Source organism: Nilaparvata lugens, chromosome X (assembly GCF_014356525.2).
Source record: "Nilaparvata lugens isolate BPH chromosome X, ASM1435652v1, whole genome shotgun sequence".
NCBI classification, from domain to species: domain Eukaryota; kingdom Metazoa; phylum Arthropoda; class Insecta; order Hemiptera; family Delphacidae; genus Nilaparvata; species Nilaparvata lugens.
In genome coordinates, this window is record NC_052518.1 from 52598068 (window position 1) to 52620448 (window position 22381).

General features: G+C 34.4%; 2 protein-coding genes and 1 long non-coding RNA gene across 14 annotated transcripts in view; 2 read left to right on the forward strand and 1 right to left on the reverse strand.

Moving 5' to 3' along the window:
- The window catches only part of LOC111057516 (vacuolar protein sorting-associated protein 37B), a 150512-nt gene that overhangs the window by 18950 nt on the left and 109181 nt on the right, over nt 1–22381 (forward strand). For all 11 annotated transcript variants that reach the window (XM_039443322.1, XM_039443314.1, XM_039443318.1 and 8 more), the window contains exon 3: nt 21826–21997. In XM_039443322.1, coding sequence (XP_039299256.1) covers nt 21826–21997 — 172 coding nt within the window. The remainder of the gene's footprint in view (nt 1–21825; nt 21998–22381) is intronic.
- LOC120355049 lies at nt 5299–10658 on the reverse strand. 2 transcript variants are annotated; one of them, XR_005573386.1, is made up of 4 exons: nt 10476–10658; nt 9111–9214; nt 8801–9005; nt 5299–5611 (listed from the first exon to the last, which is right to left on the reverse strand). It is a non-coding gene; the product is annotated as an uncharacterized LOC120355049 (long non-coding RNA). The 2 variants fall into 2 exon arrangements; XR_005573385.1 differs by having other exon boundaries at nt 9107–9214.
- LOC120355046 lies at nt 8995–11099 on the forward strand. Its single transcript, XM_039443311.1, has 2 exons — nt 8995–9703; nt 10590–11099. Exons 1-2 carry the CDS (start codon nt 9344–9346, stop codon nt 10983–10985), a joined length of 756 nt encoding a protein of 251 aa, XP_039299245.1. The 5' UTR covers nt 8995–9343; the 3' UTR covers nt 10986–11099.

Here is a 22381-nt window from a genome sequence, read left to right on the forward strand (position 1 = left end):
TCCATATTTCTACATCTATACTGTCAAATTAAAGTGAATGCATATTTCTACATCTAATGCTTAATAATAATAATGGTTTGCTTTCCACCTGACTAGGTGGAATTGAGAATTCAATTGAGAATTCATTGAAAGTTGTACAATCAAAATTCTCACTCATTTTTGATCTTATTAGCTTGAGCGATTAGAGGCAAGTGGCAAGTGTGTGTCTTAAATGAAAGTACATCGCGTGCTACACAAACTTTCCTTATCAACATGTTGATGGTATTAACTTAATGGATACAATAAGAATGCGTGCTACGCCCCCCACTTTCCTTATCATGATGGTGATGACAAACGCTTAATGGCTAGCGCAAGCCAGCGCTCCGCTCAAGGTTTTAGAGAGAGCAGGATACGCCCCTCGTTTCTCTGTCTCTCACAAGTAGCAGTCGGAGATTGAGCAACTCAGCCGTCTAGCCAGATGGCACATCTGCTCTCTCCTTCTTTTACTCACTCCATCTCTTACTGGCACCCTTCCTTCTAAATTCCTTTTTTGCTATTCTCTATTATGAAAGGCGAGTGAAGCAAGAATACAGACAACGACTAACTAAGTTTCATTTTGATCGACCGTTCCTATACTGTCAGATTAAAGTGAAACCATATGCTTCTCTCTGCGCAGCGATCTTTGCGTTACGAAAGGCTAGAGAACGAGAATTTAAACAACACCTTTCTAAACTCTCCTTTGATCGAGCGTACTCTACTGCCAGATTAAAGTGGAACCATGATCTGCACTCTGATCTTTGCAGCTACGTGTTACACCGCTTACCAGTCTTTTTGAGATTTTAAGTTTTCGGGGTCAATACGACCCCTTTGTACTGTGCCAACCCCATTTTTTCTGTAATAATTTCGGCTACCTGATTTTCTGTAAGGTTATGTTGTTTGGCCTCTATCCAGTTCATATGAAAACTAACCTGGGAATATCTGGACACGATATCATGTGCTATCCTGTGTATGAATAAATTAAGATAATCTATGAATGGAGCCGAACACTGCAGTCTCATGACGGTGCCCTCTTCCAAATTTTTAATTACCTCAGCTATTTCATCACGAACGCTTTTCACAACGACTTCCATCTCGTTTTTCTTAATAAAATCTCCAATATCATTTCTAGTTGCATACTTTTCTGCAATTTGATTAATCAGAATAGCAATGGCATCTTTTGTAATGAATTGTTCAATACCGTCCATAATATTAGCTTTTATTGCACTCGCCATTTCAGATAATCATTTTTCAAACTCTTCCTTTGTTAATGAAGAACTAGTCAATTTCTGCAAAGTAGATTCTAAATATTGCTTATCAATTAGTGATGGATGTGTTCCATTTACTTTAGTAAACATTTCTGTACTAAGCTGTTTCAATTTAGTATTGAGATTGTTTCTGTCCAGCACCTCCAAATTCTTAATTTTATCTGATATGGCTTTTAATTTCTCATCTAAATAAGCTTTATCAACTTTATCGTTGTTAATACTCACCAACTGGGATGAAAAGCTGTCAGTTTTCACTTCTCCTAGAGCAGATTCTAAAGTTAGAGTTCTCTCTGCAATAGCTTTATCGATATTAGCACTGAAATTTTGTAATGAACTTAGAATATGTTCTCTTTCAATTATGCTCACTCCAATATTCTTTGTATTTTCCGAAACGAGTTTGGTTATTTGCGAATCTAAATAAAATTTCACAGCTTCACTGATTCCTTGTTGATTTATCGATTCGATTATCTTCTGCGTTATCGAGTCAATATCACACGTAAGATTAGCAACAGCAGCCCCAGCACTAGGTGTATCAATTCGACCAAATCGATGCAGAGTCATTGTAACACTAAACAATTAGTTTTGCTTCTTTTAGCTCTTCAATTATAGACGCGATCTCAACATCATGTGCAGTGTTGCCAGAAGCTTTTGAGGAATAGAGTAAATTTAATCTTTCCACTAATTCGTCAAAATTATCAAAGTATTGATAAATTCTATCATGAGAATTATTTTTCGCAAATTCCAATAAACCCCATCCCTTCTTTTTACTAATTTTTTTACTGGGAAATAACTTCTGAATCATTTGCGATTTAATTCCCTGATTTCGTTTAACATACCCTCTTCGATCTAAATGTATGCCTGTAAGTGTTAAGATTTTTTTATACTTATCCAGATCTCTCTGATTATAAAGATTCGAATTCGGTCTTGAAGTGAATAATAACTCAAGTAGACCGTGTGTTAAACGAAATCTTTAATTATTAATATCTAACCATTGTCGAATATTACTTGCTGATTTCCAATATAATACACGTCATCTTTAGAATTGTATGAATATTTTCCTTCCTTTATATCACATTCTTTCAAAATTGTAACAAAATTATGCAGTTTACGATTCCAAACTGTATGACAAAGTTTACTGAAATCTTTATAAGAAATATCTCCTCCAACATGATCTCTGTGAATTAATTTGAGACTCAATAAATCCATCTTAAAAATTATAATCATATTTGCATTGTCTCTAGTGAAATGTTTCTGTGTAGCTCCATAACTCTGAATTAAATATGCTGTGTCAATATTTCGATGACGTCCCATAGTAAAATATTCTCTTATCTGTGGCACATTGCTCAGTTGTAAGTCATCAAAAATTACTAAGCTATATTCAGGGATAAGGTTCGGATGGGGAATTTGGCTCACATCCTCTTTCATGTGAAATCCGATATTTTTCAAACCTGCAAATACCTTCTTGAGAAAAACTTATTTTGGTTGATATAAGCTCTTGCTAAATAAGTAAATGTGCTTAAATCTTAAGCCATTTTCAGCAAATACTAAATTAAATAAGAGATTTGTTTTTCCTCCAGCACTGGGAGAAATAATTAACATTCTTGCATTATGAGGAAGTAAGTCTCCATTTTTACAAAATGCAGGCTTTTCTTTATCTGTAATTAATTTATCAAAGTTAACAATTGGTATTTGACTCATGATTACAAACGTACAGAACGTGATCTGATAAGCTACTGAAAATTTTTACAAAAGTTAGATCAGTGCCGCTATGAATGAGAGCAATGACCGAGCACACATGCATTAGCATAGAGGGGCGTATCACTCAACAGATTGGAATGTAGACACCACTCTCCACCTCCTGTCATCATCATCATCAGACAGAGGATGGATGTATCTACCTTCTCTGTTCCTCACCCTCTTTTCTGCTTATCGGCTATTGAGTGTGCAAAGATTCTTATATTACGAAATGAAACTATGGATTGAAATGAGAACCAATGTTTGATAATAATACTTCTATTATATTTTCAACGAATGTACATCATGATATTTACAATAGATTATTTACAATAAATGTACATGATATTTACAATAGATTACAAAAGATTATTTTTCATCTAATAATTGATCTTTACTAATATAACTAGGTGTTGAAAATCCAATCCATTTCACTAACAATCCTTTTTTATCACGTTTTAATATTTTTTCAATCAAATACACTTGTCTCTCCGATTCGTTTAATTGTGTTTTTTTAATTTCTTCTGCATAAAACCGACCACTAATTACTTCACCGTTTAGATCTCTCAGTGAGTAGGTTATAGGTTTAGAAGGAAATATAGAGTGAATCACAAAATACTCTGCGCTCCAGTTTATGTTATAAGATTTATCGAAAAATAATCGTTTCTTCGAGATTCGCACGATATCACCTAGCTTAAATTTTGGTTTTGAATTTTTCAATTTATACCGTCTATTGAATGCAGAATTCAATGACATTAAAACATGAGTACGATTTTTCTTACCAACATCCTTAGGTTTCATTCTAATGGATGAATGCGTTGTTGCATTATAATTTCGAACTAAACTGTCTAGATTGCTTATCCAGTTTTTGGTTTTTAGAAAATACTTTATCCAGAAATATGTATTTATCCTGTTTCAAACTTTTACTGAATAGATATAGATGACTGAAACTAAGTCCATCAGTATTAAAAATTAAATTCAATACTAGATTCGATTTTCCACATCCTGATGTGCCTACAATTAATGCTCTAACATTGCTAGGAAATAAACTTCCATGTTTATTTTTATTTTCCTGTTCAGTGGAACAAGAACTAATAACCAATTCATCAAAGTCGACAATAGCTAATCCATTTTTATTTTTTTTTTTTTTATTTTTTGAAATATCTTTCTCTTCTACCATAATATTCTATGTTGTTAGTATGAAGACTTCCTTACTACTGTTCAATCAATTATATGTGTACATACTTAATCAGACTAAACCGGCTTCATATATTATTCTAACTTACACATACCTTTACAACTAGAGTAGCTTGGTTTAATTCAATAAATCAACATAGAATGAGAAACATTATACAGCATTTATTTTTGATAATTCTTTACATAATTCAAGTATATAGTTTACATTCATTAAATATGGTATGCAATAATCAAAAATTTGTACAATATCGTCTTTATTTTTCAAACTTTTGTCAATAGTTATAATAATTTTGCATTTATTTATTCGTAACTTACAACTAATACATTTATTCCTTAAACCTCTACAAGTATTACTATTATTATTACAATTAATTTTCACATTCAAAGCTTTTAGTATTTAATAGTTTTATTCTCTCCTCAATTAACGAGTTCATCATGATTTCTGTAAAAAAGTTAAAGTTATAGTTTGTACAACATTGCTGATTCGCCACACATTTTCATAATTTCAAATGTAAATCTTACACTATCAATGTTTTTATCTGTTAACCTATCATCAATGAAATAATACATTTGAATATTCAACCAACCTAATGAATTACAATAGCAAAATTCAGGAATTTCCTTTAATTCACATCTTCGATGTCTATCAACTATATTCTTATTTATAATATAACATACGCTTATATGTTCTGACTTCTGTTCTTCACTTTTACCAGGTTTTATAAATGTTAAATATTCCTCAAATGTTAGTCCTTCTTTTCCGAAATTATTCAATTCTAATATTGTTTTGTCAATAAGTTCGAAATAACAACATCTATATTTTTTATAGATTTTATTCGAAAAATAGTTCTTATCAAATGAAATTGAATCCATCTCCAATCTGAAATTAAACATAATATGCTATCAATCTTGTTCTAGCCCACTCTCATCTGAACAAATAGATAAAAAATTCCAGATAAGTTCATTTAATTGTTCTTTTGTTAAATGTTTATTTTTTTCTGTTATACATTTTTTAATTTTATCGATAGACTCTTTAAGATGTGCACAATCACATCTCCATGAATTGGGGCAATCTTTTCCCCTGTAAGCATCATATGATGTACCGTATAAATCACAAACTGAAATATGATTATAGTTATCACTATGCCAAACTCCTAATTTTTCATAGTCTCTCACAAATGTTAGATATTTCATATTTGTCCATCCTTTTTCTGCTAACTGGTCCAATAATTGCTGATGCATCTCCAATAGTTCAGTTAGTTCACAACGATAACTTTGTATTCTCGCCATTTTTTCTAAAGAAACAGAATCATATTTACGTAATTCATTAAAATGTCTATTTATAATATATACTGAGCTTATATATTCATCAAATGATTCCGTTCGACAGCTCATATCTGAAAACATATTAAACTATAAGTTGGAATGATCAGCGTATATAATCAATTGTGAAATATTTACTTAGTTAGTAATTGACTCTTATCTATCCAAGACGGTTCACTAAAACCGAGCCACTTTACGAGATAACGCTTTCCAACTTTCTTTAATATTCTCTCTACAAGATAAACTTGCATTTCATCTAAAGTTAACTCTGATTTCTTTAATTCTTGTTCATAAAATTTACCTAAGATTTTTTCATATAGGTAAGAAATCACCTTGCTATGCTTTCAACGAAGGCTATTTCAACGACCCCCACTCCTCCTACCCCTGTCACATGATCACACACCATATCACATGACCAGTCTTTGTCAGCATCCAAATCTTGTTTCAATAATTCTGTATGACGTCATTTCTCAACTATCTTACTATAAATACCACTGCATTGATCTGCATTCGTTCAGTTTGATAGTGTCAACGGTGGAGTAAACATGGATACTTCTAAGGTGTTTAATGTGCCTATGCTCTGTGGTAATAAAATCAAGCCTACCAATGAGCGGTTTGGTTTGTGGCTTCTATCAGAAAACTTGTGTGATGACAACCTTGTGACAGACATTGGAAATATTGATTACACTGCTGGGGAAGAACAGTTTGTGCAGGATGACTCAAATCTTGTGCCTATTATAGAACCTTTTTGTGAGAATATAATGCTTGTGAAAATCTGTGCTTTGGATGATTGTGAGCCAATGGATAAGAGACGCTTTGTTCTAAAAAAGGATATATGTGGTGCATTCAACTTATATTTAAGAGGCAAATTCTCTAATATGGTGTCAGCTAAACATGGAGTCAAAGCAAAGCTGGCTTACCTATTGCACAGTGGAAGTGATATGTCTCAAAAGATTCTACAAGTGCTTGGTAAAGATGATTACAACGAGGTGAAACAAAAATACCAGGAACCAGTGGGGATACCTTACAAAGTGGAGCTTGCAGATGTCCCAATTGCTACATTGATAGAAGAACTACCGAGATTATTGGAGCAGCTGAGGAAGGAGCACTTCTATCTACTAGACTTGGACATAACACAGGACTTTGCTGGAATATTCAACAAGAATGGAATGTGTGACTTTCTAACTACAAATCATTGTTTCTGTTTCCAAGGAGAATATAAAGAAGACTATAATGTGATAGTAGATAACAATAAAACTGTTGGGATCGATTGCTTGACTTGGGTTAATAGTAATGTGAGGGTAAAAATTTATAATAAGTTTGTATGTCAAATCACAAGCCCTGGTGTAAATAAGCAGTTAGGTAACCATATTGTAGACTTTATTGCCTGTCCAGATACAAGATTACAGGAAACCTTTACCTCTGATGCAGCTAAAATGCATGGTATTACACGTTTGGAAGCTACAATCTATAACTATAGTTTAACAAATAGAGACAATAGCAAAATCTTTGACCCTATTCAAGATAGCTTGTCACTCTTGAATGATAGTAGAAATTATTTCCAAAATGCCCCAATTTATTCTGTGTCCTTGGCTAAAATGTGGAGAAAACTGACAGATAATTTAAAAAATAGTTGTTGTTTGGTCTATAATGATCTTCTACAGTATGTTTACTGGGGTAATAGCAATACCAAGAAATTGACTGGAGTACAAGTAAAGCTCCCCACTGACCCACAACATAGAAATAAAATAATTTCTTATGTTTTTTTCTGCATTCAGTTTCAATTTACTACCTATAAATTATGTAGAGATTTTTGAGGATCCATCAAACAAAAATAATATCAGTTTCTCACAAAAGTGCTATATTAAGAGTGGTGAGACATGTTTCTCCAAGTCAACCACAGTTTTCTCTACCATATCCAAAGTTGTTGAGCTAGATGAGTTGGGCCTTGTAGCAACAGGTAACTTGATACCACAAGTCTTAAGAAAACGAGCAAACATAACTTGTAAGCTTCTCCCATACCCTGTTAAAGAGATACAGCCCTCGTCTCCTATCACAGTGCTATCAGCCAAGAAGTGTAAGCTAGAACTGGATGAAATTGATCTAAAATGGAGGAAAACTGAGTTTTTTGAAGCCACACAGTCATTTAGGGAACAGCATAAGCAGCTAGAAGAATTTGAGGAAGAAATAGAAAATTTGAGAGAGGAACTTGAGCCATATTTCCATTCACATTGGCGAAATTTTGATCTAAGTGGAGTGTACAATGTGACTGCATTTACTGTAAATAATAAAGGAAAATTTCCATATGTAGGTGTTTTAGGAGAAAAGGAAGGTTCGAAAAATGTTTACTTTGTAAAGGGGTGCCATAAAAATGTTTTTATTAATGCATACAATGCAATAGAAGACCTTAAGAAAGAGGGTTATTTTGTAATCCCTTACACTGACAAAAAAGAAATTATTTGTCTACCAAGGGAAGAGAAAATTTGTGTAATTACAGTCAATGGTATGACAAGCTATAATGGTCATACATTTCCTAGAATAGAATCACTTAAGTTTCTGTCAGATGTATGGAAAAACTTGGAAGACACTTCCTTCACACAAAAAGAAGTGGAGCAGTATAATAACATCACAATGCTGGAAGTTAAAGGGAAAGTAAAAGTAGGACAGTGTAAAAGATTAGAAGAGTTACCAGAAGGTATAGAGTTAGTCATTATTGCAATAAAAGAAGTGTACAATAGAAACAATACTCTGTATATTCTACAGTTTGAAAATCTGGAAGAATTGTATGTGTCAAACTATTGGTTAGAGGAGGAATTTGAGAGCTCTAACATTGATTTGAATTATAAAATTAGAATCAAGCTAGATGTTTTTAAATATACACCCAGTAGGAATAAGGAAAGAGTTACTTTCTGTATTTGATTTGTCCATAGATATGGTTTGATGTATGTATAATAATTTTAAAATAAAGAAAATTATTGTGACATTGTCTGTTGACATTTACCTCTCCCCCCTTCTCCGCATTCCTCTCTCATTTTTTCTTTCCTGCTAAACGAGTGGAGGAGGAGGAGGAGGACAAAGGAGGAGAACAAAGAACAATTTTTGTCCTCGGAGGGCAATTTTTGTCCTCGGAGGGCAATTTTTGTCCTCGGAGAAGAGGAAAATTGTCCTCAGAGGGCAATTTTTGTCCTCGGAGGACAGTTTTTGTCCTCGGAGGGGAGGATTTTTGTCCTCGAAGGATAAAATTAAAGTAAAAATGAACTTACATGTGTTGATTTGACGAAATGACAGCTATCTCCTCGGCTATGCTTCTCTCAGCTCAGGTAGCTCCTCGACTGTGGTTGTCTCAGCTCAGGTATCGTCTCAGCTTAGCTAGCTCCTCGGCTATGCTTCTCTCGAAGCAGGTATGTTTCCCTCACGAGAGCACAACTGCTTATGAGACCGGAAACCGAGTTGTGAGGTGAGAAAATGCTGTGAAAAACAATGAAATATTTAATAACTGCAACCAAATATTAGAAATCAATAAGTAAGTGTTATTTCAAAAATATCAGAATGTAATGGATTATACTTACTTACAATCAAATGTCAGCGTTGTGCTGCTGGTAAACCTCTGGGGAGTTGAGTACAGCACGCTCCAATTGCACATGCCCCCTCGTATGCTCTCTCTCACTCGTACAAGCCTGCAACAGACAGAGAAACGACTTGGTATAAAATCAGTTGCCTCAGAGGAAAATCACCATTTACATTAGAGAAGAGTTAAGTGAACTTATATACCCTACGTGAACTTCTCCCTAATCATCATCTACACAATGGATTCATCATCATCTTCAAGCTTCATCATACCAGACAGCCCACCAACAGAGCAGCAGCTCAACTACTGGCAGCAGAAGCAGCAGCAGAAAGCTCGCAGCTCGGCTGCCTCATCCACTACCATGGCTGCTGCCTCCGCTGTCTCTGCCGCCGCCTCCTCCGCCTCACCCCTGAAGAGACAGGGAATCTTCGTTCAACGAGAGAGGGGTGAGGAGATCGTGATTCCGGACAGTCCTCTGCCACAATCTACACCGGCTACCTGGGCTCCGCGACGAGCGGTGCTGCCAACTCAACCCAGCAAGCAGCCGGTGAAGAGAAGGCTAGTTTTCGAGGACGAGGGCGTGCTCACTCAATCAAAGGTTAGCTTAAAGAAATATTATTATTGTATTAACATGTAATGTGCACAAAATCTTTATAAAATGTGAATTAGTTTTTTTAAAACTAATTTCCAATGGATAAAATCTTTTGTGCACATTACAAGTCTATGTTTATTTGAATAAATTGAACTATGAAATTACTGATTCTTATACTGTGAGCGAAGTCAAGACTGAGCTTGACTTCTAATTGTGCTATCAAAACAATCCAAACACAGATAAATTTTCATGATGGTTGCATTGAAATTTGGATAAAAATTCAAAATAAACATGTTTTAGTAATTTCGATAACAAATTCGAATATGTTGCATGAAAGATTATACTGAAACAATTCAATTATCTAGCAATTTGAATTGAGTTATGTTGAAGTAATCGGAGAATTTGCGAGTTATTACTTATATATCATTATTATTACTTACTATATCAAATTACTGATTTGAATAATACATTGTTATTTGAATTATGAAAAATCCGATCACATGCATAAACTGTTTATAATATTTCGTGTGAAACAAAATTATTGTTGATAAAAATGTGCATGTAATGAACTGAAATATTGATTCGAATAATACATTGTTATTTGAATTATGAAAAATCCGATCACATGCATAAACTGTTTATAATATTTTGTGTGAAACAAAATTATTGTTGATAAAAATGTGCATGTAATGAACTGAAATATTTTTCGAGTCAATTATCTAGCAATTTGAATTGAGTTATGTTAAAGTAATCAGAGAATTTCCGAGTTATTACTTACTTTCAGTTTTGAGTAGTGAATCTGTTGAGCAAGTTCTCTCTCTCTCTCTCTCGTATGATTTGATGATGAAAAATCTGAAACAAATAAGAGTCTAATGAAATATTTTTTCAACAGAAACGTGTGCCGGAAGAGGACAGCTCGATCGTGCCTCTCTTGAGGGAGGAGGAGGAAGTGGAGACAGAGGACGAGGACAAGATGCAATCGGAGAGCTTTCTGAGTTTGTTGAATAGCCATGTCGAGAAGCCATGGACGCCTCTCCGCAAGTTGGAAGAGGGGTTGCCATATCTGATATGTGACGTGAGAGAGGCGTCCAACCAGCATGGGCGGCGAATTGTGCTCAAAATCCGGGTACCCGGACTATGTACAACAGATGTTTATCTTCCAGAAAGATTTACCCGGATTTTGAGTACAAAAGACATTGAAAATTTTAAATTGAAGTGCAAAACCTTATCTCTGTTTGTAAAGCATGTTAATGCTTTTATGACTGACATAAAAATTGTTAAATGCTAAATTAGCATTTAGCATTTTTTATGTCACTAACCATCTAGCATTAACATGCTTTACATGTTAATATGTATGTGTCAGTAGTGTTCAATAAATAGTTTTTTTGTTATTTTATAAAAATTTTTCTCAATTCTCACCTGTTATACACAGTTCACTAGAAGTAGTAGTAAAACACGTACACAACCAGACGTTCAGTCACCACTATGCACTTTTATTATGAGTGCTTGTCTATGAGAATGTCTTTTTATAGCTTGTTGTATGCACACACAAAGGCAAGCATCAGACATAGCAAGCAGTCGCTCACTCAGTCAAGGCCGACTTCAGTCAAAGGTCGGGCATTGCTCCCTCACATCTGTTTTGGCACACGCCCATATCTGTATGGGCGGAACACTTCCTCCTTTCAAATTGTGTTTGCCTTTTCAGATTTGCTATTTGAAAAGAATAATTCTTTTAATGAAAGAAAATTCTTTTCAAATAGCAAATCTGAAAAGGTGAATTCGATTTGAAAGGTGAATTCATTTCTAAATTAATAGAAAATTCAATTTTCTTTTAGATTAAGTTAGTGTAATGATTAATTAATTAACTTTAGTTAATGTTCAACCATTGAGTTGTAAGGTAATGAAAAATGGTATGTAGGAGAAAGCAAACTCCAAGGAAATGAGGCAGAGGTATCTTAAGCTCTGCTGCCAGAGTACTTAAGGGGGCGGCGGGTGCTGCTACAGGTATTACTTCAACTATTTTAAATAAATTGATCAATATTACACCTGTGGAGATCCCAATAGACCCTGGCTACCAGTATTGTGGCCCTGGCACCAAACTTGAAAAGCGATTAGCAAGAGGTGACCCGGGAATTAACAAACTTGACCAGGCTTGTAAGGCACACGATATAGCATATTCACAAAATAGTGATAATGCAAATCGATCGAAAGCTGACAGAGCACTAGCGAACGCGGCGTGGGAGATTTTTAAAAATCCAAAAACTCCCCTTGCGGAGAGAGGACTCAGCTACCTAGTTACAAACGTGATGAAAGCTAAAAATTACTTTGGTGGTTCTTTGAGAAAGAAGAAGAAGAAGAAGAAGAATGAGAGGAGAAGTTATAGTAATGATATTAGATGCAAAGCTATAGCTCAGTTGAAAAAGCATATTGCAGGAAAAGGGTATTTTTTGAAGCCTTTTCCTAGTATTAGTGGGGGCAGAATTTTAATTCCACCCCCACCCCCACCATCATATGGTGTGAGTTTATTCCCTCAACTTAAGAAAAGTAGAACAACAACAAAGAAGAGTAGGAAGAAGACAAAGAAGAGTAGGAAGAAGTAAAAGACATGAATATTGAAGGAGAATTGAGTAATTATGATTTGATTGATTGGTCAAAATTATTACAGATTCGTTTAAGAGGAATATATATGCTAGATGCATTACCCAAAAAAATTCTAAAAAACGAGAATGCCATTGTGAATTTAGCAAGGGAAAGCGAACCGGGGACACATTGGGTTGCATATAAAAAAGTTGGCTCTTATGTTTGGTATTATGATCCAATTGGAAATTTACAACCGCCATACGAATTGGACAAATATTGGAAAAAATAAATTGGAGTAAATATATTTTATAATGTAGAGCACATGCAACCATTAAATAGTGATTTTTGTGGTCATCTCACATTATTGTTTCTTGCAAATCAGTTGTAATTAAGTGTTTGTGCTGAATGCACACACACACAAGATGGTTGTTATTACATTAAGATCTAACACAAGTAACCTCTATGAACATTTACAAGAAATTATAGAATTGGATAAAAATCGTGAATGGGAAATTGGATTGATTAATTTTTGTAGTTACAATAGTATTGCAAACATTAACAAAGGAACAAATTCCAGCTTCAAATATGGCGATAGATTAATCGAGTTGGATACGGGTGCATATGAACTTGAAGATATTATAAAATCTCTAAAGAATAAATTGAATATTGATGAGAAGAAGAATAAACTTATTATACGTGCAAACGCAAATACTATGAAGATTGAAATTCATTCTGATAAGCCTATTGATTTAACACGTTCTGATTCGATTGCTAAGATACTTGGTTTTGATAATGTTGTTTTGCAGCCAAATAAATGGCATTATTCTCAGCATTTGGTCAACATAACAAGCATTGGTAGTATTGTAGTTGAGTGTAATTTAGCATGTGGTAGTTACTCTGTGGGAAAACAAAAACATATAATCTACGAATTTTTACCAAAGGTTCCTAGCGGCTATTTAATAAATGAAGTACCCTCTCCAATTATTTATGTACCTTTGAATATGCATTGAATTCAAACTATTAATGTAAAGGTAACGGACCAGAACGGATCGTTTATTGATTTCCGTGGAGATACAATTACAATTAGGTTACACATACGTGAAAAGTAATGGGTTATCTTGTTTTCAATCCATGTTCAAATAAGACGTGTACACGTGATGTCATTAGAGAGACAAACGTGAGAGCGTCAACACCTAAAAACAAACGTGCTTTGTCGGCTAAAAGCGAGAGAATATTAGAAAAGTTGGGTTTTATAGTTGATTGGCGTCATGTACGGTGCAGCAATTAGTGAAATTCTGGATGTGGAGACAGACCTTCAGTTTTATAATGATATAACCAAATTCCAATTTCACACTCATACAGTTTATTCGGGACAGGAAATAAAAAACTCTGATGAGGCACGTATTGGCATAAATTCTTTAGATGTCTATTCTTTACCTTGTAAATCATTCATATTTATTGAGGGAACAGTTAACTGTACAAAACCGGGAACAGACCCAGCCGATGCACCAGTTGCAGCAGACTATAAATTAAGCAGTAATGTAATCGGCAACCTTTTTGATGAAATACGATATGAATTAGCAGGTCAGCAAATTTCTAAATCATGATTGATTGGATTAACATCCACAATTAAAGCTATTCTAGTGAAGAATACGCTCGATAAAAACACATATCACTTGGCTGGTTTTGACAGAGCAGGATATGAGCTAACGGATAATAAATTCACTTTCTGTGTACCGCTCAAATTAATCCTCCCGTTTTTTGAAGATTTTCAAAGAATAATTTTAAATTTGAAACAGGAACTCATCTTATTGAGGTCGCCAACAGATCTAAATTGTGTTGAGTCGGCAAGTGGAACAAACGTTAGTGTGAAAATTACAAAACTGCAATGGAGAATGCCCTACATAACTTTAGAAGATCATGTAAGACTGAAATTTTTGAGACTGCTCGATGCTGACACTCCATTGAAATTAGGTTTCCGACATTGGGAAATTTGTGAATTACCAAATTTGCAAAATTCACTTAACCATTCTTGGGCAGTTCGCACCACATCGAGTTTTGATAGCCCAAAATACGTTATAATTGCATTTCAAACTGATCGTAAGAATAAAATTAAAAAATCAATATCTAATTTCGATAGCTGCGGTATTTACAATGTTAAAGTATATTTGAACAGCGAGTATTATCCATATGAAAATCTGCTAGGTAAAAAGTAGGTATTATACCGCATGTTCCTGGATTTCGCGCCCTCGTATTATAATCATTCAATCAATAGCGAACTCGGAACAGAAATTGACTTTAAAACATTTTGTGAATCAACACCACTGATTGTTGTAGATTGTTCACACCAAGCAAGTCATTTGAAATCATCGACAGATGTTCGTATTGAAATGGAATTTAATAGTGCAGTACCTGCAAATACTTCTGCCTATTGCGTTTTAATTAGCGATCATGTGATGGAGTACACACCTCTGACGAGCATGGTGAAAGAAGTTCAGTAATTTGCGCACCGGCTATATAAGGTGTGCACTCTGACAAATTTGGTTCATTATCAGTTTCATCTTTGAACAGGTAACATGTCCTATTCTTTGTGTTCTGATATTTTGGACAAGCCACAAACTCGCTCTATTGGTATTCAGTGCGATCTTGATTCTGATAGTTTCTATTATGAAGCAAGGTGCAGTACACCGAAGCTGCTGCAGGTGGAGGAGGAGAAACGAGAAGAGGAGGGGAGGGAGAAAGACGAAGGATTCAACGAGCCCGTCGAAGAGAAAGAAGTGGACAAGCAAGCGAGTGCGAAAATTGCTACAGTTGATCTTCACTGGTTTAAACAAGATTGTAATCAAATTATTGTGAATGAACTTGCCATAATTGATCAGTTTAATAATTATATTGTATTCCATTTCAAATCACCATTCGCAAAGACAGAATTGAGTGCAAAATTGTATAACGATGTAACATGGTTAGAACGTCACTATCATAAAATAAAATGGGAAGATGGAGATTTAGAATACAGTGACTCATTAATACATGATTACCTTGCAGGTTATGAGAAAATTTTCACAAAAGGAACTGAGAAAGCAAAGTTTTTAAGAAGATTACATACTAACGTTCAATGTATACATGAGGATTTTCCAAAACCCGATTTCAGCTTTTTCACTAGTTCATGGTGTTATGCTGTGTATAACATTCATAAAAATAGACCAGATGGGCGGTGTTCTTTGTTCAGTGCTCAACATTATAATTCTTTGTTGTTTAAAAATATGTATCAAACAAATAATTTCTTGTGCGAAAACAATCGAATGCAAAGTATGAAAATGGCGCCGATGTACACAAATTCACAGAAAAGAAACTTTGCTTGTTATGGATTCTTCTACAACGGAAAAGAGATTCAGTGTGTTTATTGCATGCATGCATTGAGACTGCATAAAGCATGTACATGTTGTCTGTCGTCAATTAATGAAGAAAGGCCACTTAATTACTCTATAATAGTACCTGCCTACACTTAGTTTTCTTCATTCGCTCAACAACATGGATCCGACAAAGTGGTTAGCTGCTGACAACAAGTTGGAAGTGAGGTTAAAAAACTGTATTGATTGGTATGATGAATGCGAAATTGCTATTAAGAAATCATCTCGTGAAAATTATAGTTTGGCGAAACAATTGAAAGACATTTTTCTAAGCACGGTTAATTTAAATGACATAAGAGACTATCTATGTTATTATTGTCCTCATAATTTGTGTATAGATAAGCTAATTAGAATTGAAGATGAAATTATGTATTGTTGTAGTGAAATGTGTAAATAAACTTTTTCTATGTTGAATTTTTCATTCAGATATTTCCTTGTGCATTTTGGTTTAGTTTCAGTCTAGACTTGATTGAGCAAGCACGTATCGAAAAAGTTACGCCCACCTCATTTTGCTGTTAGCACGTGAGCTGCAATTAATTTTTTCAGAAGCGAGATACGCCCCCTCACAGACATCTGTTACAGCTAAGTGCACCTCGTGCCTTATCAATTATAGTTCATAGCAATCAAGGACATGCAGTGTTTTAGCTTTGCAAAATTCAAAAAATTAACTTGGCTCTTAATGTCAATTTCATTTAATGAATTTGATTCAATTGCAAAGAATATTAAATTTTCAACAGGATTCCAAGGCAATGATGTTGATTTAGCGTTAACAAAAACAGAAAATGTACACTTTTCAATTTTATCTGAGATTTTCGAATTGCTCGATATACTAGACAGCGGTCATCTACATTATTGTAGTGCAAATGATTTGTCAACTATTGTTACAAATTCCGACGAACTTTGGAAATGCTTGTATGACATTGCAGATAAAAAATGTGAAAGAACAATGACCTCTCTCTGTTGAGATATGTCAGACATCAATAGAGCTTGAGTATGACCCCCCAATTGAAATAGGTCTGAGGATATCTATACCTATTTTTGGATATGCTAGCTCATTCTAAATTTACTGTAGATATTCTCGGAGAAACACTTAAACAATAATGCCTGCGGTTTGTACAGCACATGAAAATTCAATATAAATTGATTGAGTTTTCTTAACTGTCAGGTGGAAAGCAAACCATTATTATTATTAAGCATTAGATGTAGAAATATGCATTCACATTAATTTGACAGTATAAGTTATTAGATGTAGAAATATGGATTCACTTTAATTTGACAGTATAGATGTAGAAATATGGATTCACTTCAATTTGACAGTATAGATGTAGTAATATGGATTCACTTTAATTTGACAGTAGAGAATTTGAGAATGGATTCACTTTAATCTGTCAGTAGAGAATTTTTCCCTCGAAGGGAAATTATTTTTTCCCTCACTCCCCTCACAGGGAAATTATTTTTTCCCTCACTGAGAGAGAGAGAGAGATCACTCTCCTTCTTCATCCCCCTCCTCCTCACTGGGGGGAGGGGAAGATTAGATTAGATTAGATAAGATTAGATAAGATAAGATTAGATTAGATAAGATAAGAGAGAGAGGGAGTGGGAGAGAGAGAGAGGGGGGAAATCCATTTTTAGAACACCCCCTCACCCTCCGGTCGGGGGGAAGGGGTGGCGGGATGGACGATGGGTGAGAGGGGGGAGGGGATTTCGAGCAAAAAAGCTTCCTTGAACTGTCTTACTATGTCTACTCATTTCATCTAGTATTTAATACCATCATCTAAATATTATGGTAACAATGAAGTGTTCGCAGAAAATCTCACTGGCACTGACTGTACAACTATGAGATTAAGTCAAGACTAGACAAGGTATAAGGTTCAAGTCGGCGGTTTTGCATTTCTCTTTATGTTTAAATATTTTTATGTTCCGCATATACGGCGAAACGCGACATTAGATTTCAATGAAATTTAACAGGTATGTTACTCTTTAAATTGTCCGTCAACGTATCTATTCTAAGTCAAGTACTCTAGGACTCTCTGTTGTGAGGCCGGGTGACATATTCTCGAGTGATGTTTTCATGTGAAAATTTAGATTTTTCTCCCCTCACAGGTTTTCACCTTGGGCTTTATTGGTTTAAAGAAATTGTGTATAATTTTGTTTTTATATGAATGTAAATAATGTGTGTGTATGTTGAACAATAAAACATTTGAATAATCAAGATTGATATCCAGTTCTTCAAACTGAAAATAGATGCAGACGTGGATAACAAAAAATTAGACATACAGTACTCCTCATATGCCACAGTTTCACAATTCTGTAGACAAGGTTAGAATAAATCAATAGAACAGTTAATTTCAAACTGCCATGTACTATGAAAAAAAATCAAAATGTACCTCAGTAGAACAAGTAGAATAGCATAGGACTTTAAAAAGAACTCAGATATCCAAAGTTTCATTGACCGAGCGAAGTGAGGTCTAAGATTCAAGTCAACGGTTTTGCATTTCACTTTATGTTTAAATATTTTTATGTTCCGCATTTACAGCGAAATGCGGCGATTAGGCCTTGTCTAAAGAATTCAGCTTATAGTCTGTTATACAATAAATGAGCAATTCAATATTCATAACATCTTAGTAGTCATCTTATGAATAGTGTAGTCATTCATCAAATCAGTCTTATCAAGTCATAATTATCATTACTCAGTACAATTGAATAAATTAAGTCATACATTGAAAAAAAAACTATTTATAAACTCACAGCACTGAATATCACATTTTCAACAATTTGAAAATTAATTTACGGAATAATAAGCATTTTCATTCAGAATTAGATTTAGTGCGTTTTTTAATTTATTCAGAGGCCAGTTTCTTCTAATATAAGATAGGGGCAGATTATTGAACATGGAGTACACTAATAGGGATAAATTTCAAGCTCTCACTCAATCTGACATTAGGAGTTACAATACTCTAGTAGTCCAGATAACAGTAGACCTCACTGAACATCCTTTGCAATGTGGTAACGAGAATATTCAGCCATCTACTAGAAATGCTATCTACTAGGAATAAAGTCATTGTTATAATATCAGCTCTTTTTTAAAATGTTTGCCAATGGCCCCACTAAGAAATCTGATCAGGCTGGTTGGAGACTTCCAATCAACCATATGATCACATTTCATTACATTACATTACATTACCAGGGCTACCAGACATTGTTTTGCAGTAGTCGTCAAAATACTATATCATAATGGAAAAAGTAGAACTTTGATATGAAAGTAATGAACTCACTTCGTTACAAATAAAATCTATTGGTGTGCTAATCTAAATGTTGCACTACTTCAATCCTGTAAAAATGAATACCGATATAATACTTATCCTGAATTGATGGAATCCCAAGTCCCATTGCACTTATGATAATTTTAAATATTAACTCAGTAAGTTCAGAAAGTTATTGCTCAGTTGAATCAGAGCTACGATTAAAAAGATGATTTGGGAATTATCAAGTGGCACTTTTTGTATTTCACTGGAATTTTCATTTTGTAACATGTAGAGATGCTTGTCGAACAACAATCTGTTAAAATTTCTATGGGAAAGATTTCATGAGGAAAATGAAGTTTTTCATTGACATTATCATCCGTAACTCGGAACGCCATGATAAATCTTGGCATCTAAAGCTGCGTTTACACCAAAGTTACTAACAAAATGTTAATAGCTTAATCCTCACAGATTATTATAGATTGAACGGCACTTGAAAAACACATATGTTCATCATGTGTATGATAAGTTATGTTCAATCTAATAGAATCTATTGACGTGTTAACGCAGCTTTACTCTGTGACTGTCTGAAGTTAATATTATATTAATTTGAATTTACAATTCGAGACCGCAGCTTGGAAAAAGAAGAGATGATTAGCTCATAATATCGGGGACCGAGCTTCGCTCAGAAGTACAAAAGCATAAACAATTTATTACGAAAGAAGGAATTATAATGAAAAACCATTTTGGCCATGTGGTTTTTAAGAAGCGGTGATGAATAGGTCAGTGGTAGGCTATTTGGCTTTTTTATATTCCATTTCATATTCATATTGATTATTCTTTCGGGTTGAAGGTTTAATATATACTTATTAGATATCTTGGCACTATCTTACTCAATCTGACATTAGGAGTTAAAATACTCTAGTAGTCCAGATAACAGTAGACCTCACTGAACATCTTGGCACTATCTTACTCAATCTGACATTAGGAGTTAAAATACTCTAGTAGTCCAGATAACAGTAGACCTCACTGAACATCCTTTGCAATTTGGTAACGAGGATATTCATTTTTATTCTTTGTTGTTGTTTTATATTAATAATGAGTACATAAGATTATTACTTTGTATGTAAAGTGCATTTCTTTGAAATAAATATCTTTTGTCTGTCTGTCTGTCAGTTTGGTAGAAATATATTACATTTACATAGAACTCAATTTATTTATTTAAGTTATCTTCATAATTCTATCTATCTTCTATCTGATTCTAATAGGTTACCAACCCATCCCTATCTTATATGATAAACCTTCAATCATAATCATATACCTGCATGATTAAAAAACAGCAGACATTCAATTTACTAGAACAAATAATAGGGTGTCTTCAAGTTCAGATGTAGGCAACACGCCTAACTTCTTCCTACATTCGCTACCTTGTCTCTATGACACTGACCTTGCTTCTGTGAAACACCTTGTTCCAGTGAGAACTTGCTTCTGTGAGACTGCCATTTATAGCGCTACTACTTTGGACGGAGACCTTGACTCTATGAAACTGCTTGTCTCTGTGGGAACTTGTTCCTGTGAGACTGCCATTTATAGAAATACTTGCTCCTGTGAAACTTGTCTCTGTGACACTAATATCGTTCAAAAACACTACTTGTCTCTGTGAAACATCCCCTCATCGTGCTAATTTGTGTAAGGTGAACATTTTTACAAAAAAAATATAAGATGGCAGCTTGTTTTTTAGAACCTTATTTGTCAAAATTATAACATGGAAATCTCTTGAAACACTCAACCTCAAGACTGAAGCTTGATCATGAAAAGAAGAAACATGGTCGAATCGCCTCAGGCCATACACAAATCTCAGACAATAGTTTTGAGCTCTTTGCAGCTTAGTGGCAAGATCCACACACTAAAATCACAATATGCCACATCATCATAAGAAAAGTGAGGGTAAATCAATGTTTTCACCAGCATGAGCTTCATATTCAGTGGGATACCGTCGCCAACCCTCTTCAGATTATGAACGCCAGCAAAAACCTTCCGACTGCACCTGCTCATTCCACTTTAATGATCTATCAATGATGATACCCAAATTACGCACAGAGTTACTGTATGGAAGCTGGTGATGAGCCACAATGACTTTAGGGATAGCAGAAATATCAAGTAAAACAACATCATCTAAGAAACATTATTAGCTGCATCTATATTTTATAATATAAAGGTATCAACTGAATGATATCCACACGTACCGAACCAAACCTCGAACAGCGCAACGAACCGCGCAACTCGAGTCGCATCGCGCTGTGCAGCAAACATTAGTCATATATTTAATAATGTTGAAACTTATTCGTTGAACATTCGCCTTTCGTCGTGCCGATCGCCGCTCTTTTAACCGTTCTCCAAATGCCGTTCGCCGAATGCTGAAATTTTCAGCCAAACAGAGCCCTCGTTTACAATTCGACGTGCAGCACGCTTTTCCATTTTGGCTATCCATCATAGTGGAGAACATGTGAACACGTTCGCGAACATGAATATAGAAGTAGCTGAATGAGTGAATGAATGGATCAGTGCTATTTCGCTTTTTTATAGCTTATATAGATTCTATAATATTATACTTATCGCCAGTTCACGTTACTGACTATCTGTATATAAAATAATGTCTTACTATCATCATAGAATGAGTGAACACGAAAATCTTTATACCTGTGTATGCTTTCTCCAACTACAATACACTAAAGACCATATCAAATTTCAATGTAATGACATTTCCAATGTAATCCCTAAAATAATTGTAAGTATATTCATATTATACTTTTAGAACTACACAATTATTTTTCAACTTATTCCGAAAGCTAATCACAATTATTTATAATTTGAGTAATATGGTGGAATTTTCCAGCTCAAAACTGTGGAAGCTGAAAAAGAAATACTCATTGCCAGCAATCGCTCTTTAGCAGAATTCAACCTATCTCAAGAGCCAATACTAATGAAAGGTCGTCAAGCTATTCTGGAGTTGAGTGAAAAAGGGGAAGAATACTCTCAAAACATTGAGAAGAAAATGAATGAACTAAGTGAGTATAAAATTGATGACAAAATATCGTTATTGGTGTACCTAGTGCGCAAAGTGGCACTTTGATGCACCCAAAAAATTGTTTGTCAGAACTATCCACTTGGGCCGGTGTAGAATAGTTTATTGTGTATTCTGTTATAAAGATTACGTCCTAAGGACTCCAGTTATAGAATATAAGACAAGTCAGGTCAATAATTTTACATAATCAACACTAAGCTTACGGTACATAATTCAACACTACGTAAAACAAACTTAATCTTGGTTTAAGGAACACTTGCACACTATAAAATACTCTATCAACTAAATTTTTTTTCAAACGTTTTTTGAAGATCTTCAAATCATCATTACTTCTAAATTATATAAAAAACTTCATTTAAAGATTTGT